The 5,255-nt window shown below is 34.0% G+C and overlaps 2 protein-coding genes across 2 annotated transcripts; both read left to right on the top strand.

Annotated features, from left to right (window-relative positions):
- The first annotated feature begins 374 nt into the window (after positions 1 to 374).
- LOC131077554 (cysteine-rich repeat secretory protein 38-like) lies at positions 375 to 1,559 on the top strand. The gene is made up of 2 exons (XM_059216337.1): positions 375 to 1,179; positions 1,420 to 1,559. Exons 1-2 carry the CDS (start codon positions 375 to 377, stop codon positions 1,557 to 1,559), a joined length of 945 nt encoding a protein of 314 aa, XP_059072320.1.
- A 107-nt stretch (positions 1,560 to 1,666) lies between these two features.
- Positions 1,667 to 4,704, top strand: LOC131077534 (cysteine-rich receptor-like protein kinase 29). Its single transcript, XM_059216338.1, has 6 exons — positions 1,667 to 1,861; positions 1,937 to 2,147; positions 2,225 to 2,459; positions 2,657 to 2,800; positions 3,058 to 3,064; positions 4,330 to 4,704. The coding sequence occupies exons 1-6, from the start codon at positions 1,667 to 1,669 to the stop codon at positions 4,702 to 4,704; spliced, it is 1,167 nt and encodes a 388-aa protein (XP_059072321.1).
- The last annotated feature ends 551 nt before the right edge of the window (positions 4,705 to 5,255 follow it).

The raw sequence follows: 5,255 nt of genomic DNA, 5'->3' as shown, positions 1-5,255 counted from the left end.
ATAAAAACATGATGTTATTAAGGGATTGACCTAGATTCCCTTCCAATTTATATTATATGATTAGAATTGACATCTCATAATTAATAATATATTTTTTCAGTTTTAAAGATGCGATATAACAGTGGGCTTACAGCTCTTCATTTGTATTTTGAATCAAACTCACCTTGGTTTTTATGGGCATCGCAGGAAATTTGAGCAACTTTAGGTTATTTCTTGAAGAACTGATTATGCCGTCTCTGTAAATTCTGAGAGATTGAAGAACAACAATTGGCTTCAGAGTTGAAAAGAAAAATAGTATGAAGTACAACTCTTTACCCTTTGTTCCTTACAGACGGTCAACTTTTCTACCAACCTTCCTCCTTTTGCTGTTTGTAATGAATTTCCCTTCGGCCATAAGTGCTTACGTAAGGCACACCTGCAATGATTCCTCAAAAATCACCGATGGCAGTACATATTCCACAAACTTAAACCTAGTTATCAATGATCTATTTCTTAATGCACCTCAAAGTTCAGGGTTTAACACTTCTTCCCGCGGCCAGTCTCCCAATAAGGTCTATAGTCTGCTCCAATGTACTGAGAATATATCAGCAGAGAGATGCTCAAAATGTGTGCTCGAAGCGAATAAGACAATTCAAAATGTTTGTCACAACGACATGAGTGGACTAATATGGTTTGATGACTGCTTCCTGCACTATGACAACTCAAATTTCATTTCAATTCTAGATGCTAGTGGAGAAAGCTATAGCAACCAGAATGATATTAGCAGCGATATGGATTCTTTTCAGACCACAACAACTGACCTTCTGTCGAATCTGTCGAACAAAGCTTACATCCCTGCAAATAAGGGATTCTCTACTGGATCAGCCAATTATTCTGCTTCAGGAAAGTTATATGGTTTAGTTCAGTGTTGGAAAGATATATCAATACAAGATTGTAAAACATGTTTGGTTAAAGCAAGGAACCAGATGGGGAGTTGTTGTTCTACAAAAGAAGGAGCCCAGGTTTTGTACGGGAGCTGCAAGATAAGATATGAATTATACCCATTTTACGACTCTGCTCAGGAGCCCTCTTCGTCTCCTGTGGGATCCCCTTCAACTACTTCCGCACCTTTCCTTCCTCCTACAGCAGCACCCTTCTCTCCTAAAAAAATCAACGAAACTTCTTTGACCACAACAAAACGTATGAGCCACTTTCCTCTCTTATTATTTTTTTTTGAAATTTGATGCTTTTTATGCTTCTTCATTAGTCCTATTTTTGGTCTATCTTTCCCTCTTTTCTAAAGGTTGCTATCAGTAATGTATTTTTAATTTATTTCTTCATTTAATAATAAATAAGAAAATTTGATACCATATTTTCAATATTAAATTATAAGAAAGATACCATTTACTGAGCTGACTTGAATGAATTTATAATATGTAGTTAAAATTATAGAAACTAAAAGTTATTTGATTGTATTCTGCAGAAAAGTTTTCCAAAACACTATCTATGGTATTGGGACTCACGGGAGGCATCATTCTGGTGTTACTTATTTTTCTAAATGTATCGAGAAAAATAGTTAGATTTAACACTTTTTGGAATCTAGTAACTAGCGCTTCTCACAACCAAGGTGCTCACTTCTGAAATCCATTTATAATTTTCAGTTTTCTCTTGTTGTGATTTTACTATGATGAATTCTCTAATTTTACCAACCTCTCCTTGGTCATTTTCTAATGTTATAGAGAGGCATGAATTTTCACTTGATTCCGGGTTACTTTTGCAAGATCAGAAGTTTGTCTTCAGCTTAGAAGTGTTGGCAGAAGCTACAGAAAATTTCCAGGACAACAAGAAGCTTGGAGAGGGAGGTTTCGGTGAGGTATACAAGGTGGGTTGACAATGTATAAGTTAAAGTTTATTTAGCAAGAGATGGATATCTCTAAATATATATTTCATGTTTTAGGGAAAAACTAAAGATGGAAATGAGATAGCAGTGAAGAAACTTTCTGCCAAATCTGCACAAGGAAAGAAAGAATTTATGAATGAAGTGAAATTGATGGCCAATATTCAGCATCGAAATCTCGCGAGATTGTTAGGATGTTGCGTGGAGGGAAATGAAAGGTTGCTTGTTTATGAATATTTTCCAAACAAGAGCTTGGACACATTTCTCTTTGGTAAGTTACAACTTAATCTTAATATTCTCAAAAAAAAAATGAATAGTTTATCAGTGTTTTTAGAATTGATATTACAGATTCAGAGAAGTGTAGAGAGCTAGATTGGCAAAAGCGTTATAACATCATCATTGGAATTGCCCGTGGGCTTCTATACCTTCATGAGGATTCACAGTTGCGAATCATCCATAGAGATATTAAAGCAAACAACATTTTGCTTGACCACAAACTTAATCCAAAGATTGCTGACTTTGGTTTAGCAAGACTTTTCCCCGGGGATGAAACACATGTCCATACAACAATTGCAGGAACATTGTAAGCATCAGTATAATAATGTAATTTTTGTACTTGTAAATTTGAAATGGTGATAGTTAAACATTTACAATTGAATTTTTACTCTCAAATAAATGTAGTTATGCTTCATTTTTTCCTTCAAATACATGTACAAATATTTAAAACAAAAACTCTAACTTTACTATCTATTAATTCAAACAATTTCTATTACAATGCAGTGGTTACATGGCTCCAGAGTATGCAATGCAAGGGCAGCTGTCAGTTAAAGTAGATGTTTACAGTTTTGGAGTAGTTCTTCTTGAGATCATCAGTGGGAGGAAAAAGAATAATTTTTATCTTCCATACGTCATGCAGAACCTAGTGTTAACTATTTACACTATCTGTCATCCGGCAAATACGTGGCATGCGTTGTTGGCAAAATGTTACATGTGGCATTGACGTGACAAGGAATATATAATGATATTTGTGTAAAGTGAAAAGTTGGAAAGTCTGAATGGTTTGTCGGCAGTTTTATTTGAGACCAATGTAAACTGACAAGTTTATTAATTATTGTCAGTCCTTTCTCGCCAAGTATTGACTTTGCATGGCGGACTCCAAATTTTTGTTAAACCTAATTGAGGTTGTGGGTATCGAATTACTCTGAACAAACAGTTTTGTTGCATTTTGAAAGATTGTATTCATTTTGTAAATCAGACAGGTAATAATTTGGGTCAAGATATCTTTGTACGAAACAGGGAATTGATCGATGGATTCACGCAGGTTCATTATTTGTTGTCTATTTCACATGGAGTTTCAGGTTTATGCATTTATCTTACTCAGTGAAAATACAAGTTTGCTTATATGTTTGTTTTGCTCTGTATGAGAATCTGGAGCGCATGAAAGAAGGAAGAAACTTCCTAAGGCCAGACAGAATCTTGTGTCTCAGGTATGCGGTTTCTTGGGCAGAATCGTAAAATTCACAGGTATGAAGATTATGTTCTTGATTCACTTCTAAAGAGGGTTTCGAAATCGATATATGGCTATGCAGTGTTTTATAAATCTTTTGGGGTTTTAAACCCAGGGCACTATTTAAAAGTTTGTTGTTTCAAAGCAAAAGGAAATATGTAAATGTTTCAGTCAGTTATGCCGTTATGAAAACTGTCTTCAAATATCTCTCAAACGAAGATTTATGTTTATCAGCTTCGCCTAAAACAGATTTGTAATCTGAAACAGATCTTTTGCAGTTTTTTAAGAGGAAGATTGTTAAACAAATTCTAACTGGTTCAGTTAGAAATATGTAACTGTTTTGTTTCGAAGTTCATATATAACTTGTAATCTTTAGATGCATGTACGTATGTGTGTGTAAAAAACATATATATATATATGTATCTGAAGATTAGCGGGTCTGAAAGTTTTATCATAAACTTGTGTACATGTACAAGTGATATATGCACATTTGTATATGTATATGAGTTGTGTTAAATTGTGTTAAATTTCTGAGCAGTAGTGACTGCCGATTGTAAAGAATTGGAATGAATAAAAGATACAGGTTCATGGAGTGGTTTTTCTCCCTATGACAAAATCATGAGATTTTGGAGGGTTTTCCACTCGGCACAAATTTGGTATTTCTTCATGTTTGTGAATTTCATTTTCTTATGCTTATGATAAATGTTTACACTTCTCCTGCATAAACTGTAAATATTCTGTTTTAAACTGCTTAGTGAAAATTTTTGAAGGAGTTTCTTATTAGAACAATACAGTTCTGATTCACCCCCCCTCTCAGAACTGTGATACTTCCAACACCTAGTAGAATGGGTAAGAATCTGGAATTCCTACTACCCAGTTGTCTGAATTGCTACTTTTCAATGTTAGGCAGCCAGATACTTGACATTTAATGATATGTGATGCCCAGGCATGGAAATTATTCAAGGCAGGAAATGCGCTTAATCTGGTAGATTCGAAAGCATCAGATGTCACTGAGGAGCAGGTCTTGAGATGTATTCATGTTGGGCTTTTGTGTGTGCAAGCTAATGCAACGCTTCGTCCAGTTATGTCTAATGTCATTATGATGTTATCTGGCAAGATTGATGAATTGCCAAATCCTTCAAAGCCTGTTTTTATAAATAATAGCGAAAGCCATGCTTCAAATTCAAAATCAATGTCAGGCTTAGGTATTGAGGATAATGAAAGCGCAACAACATCGCAGATATCTGGGAGTGCTACATCATCTTCATCAGGGATTCATTCAGTAAATGAAACTTCCGTTACTGTAGTAGAAGCTAGGTGAACATTTAACAACTTAAATCGCCAAGTCGCTAAAATATCATTAACCTTTTAGGAGGACTAATTGTAATAGAAGAGTTGTTGAGCAATTATTAACGACTAGGAGAAGAAAAGAAGCATGTGATTGTGCTGGTGGTTGTCTCGTATTTGCTGTTCTTGTTTGAAAGATGGATCTAATATGACACTATAAATCCCTCCAGATCGGAGTAGATGAGAAAGTGGATTGCTTTTGCAATACTAAATATTTAATGGTGTTTGTATTTTAAGAGATTATTTGTTATTATATGGAGAAATATATTAATATAGTAGTTTTTATGTTAAAAGGTGTTTATATATTAAGTCAGTTTTTTATCTTTATAAGTATCACTTACATGGTGAGAGAGATTTAAAGAGGTGTATTAATTTATTTGTTATTAATCTTGAATATCACATATTCATGTCTTAATTTATAAGTAATATATTTATGCAAATTTAATCAGTAACTAAATCTTTATCATCACATATCTCTAAAGTTTCATCCATAATTTTCAATATTTATCAGCATTCATCTTATAA

This window comes from Cryptomeria japonica, unplaced genomic scaffold, assembly GCF_030272615.1.
Source record: "Cryptomeria japonica unplaced genomic scaffold, Sugi_1.0 HiC_scaffold_1785, whole genome shotgun sequence".
NCBI lineage: Eukaryota > Viridiplantae > Streptophyta > Pinopsida > Cupressales > Cupressaceae > Cryptomeria > Cryptomeria japonica.
Note: the sequence above shows the minus strand (reverse complement) of the source record. Positions and strands in the feature narration are given on the sequence as shown.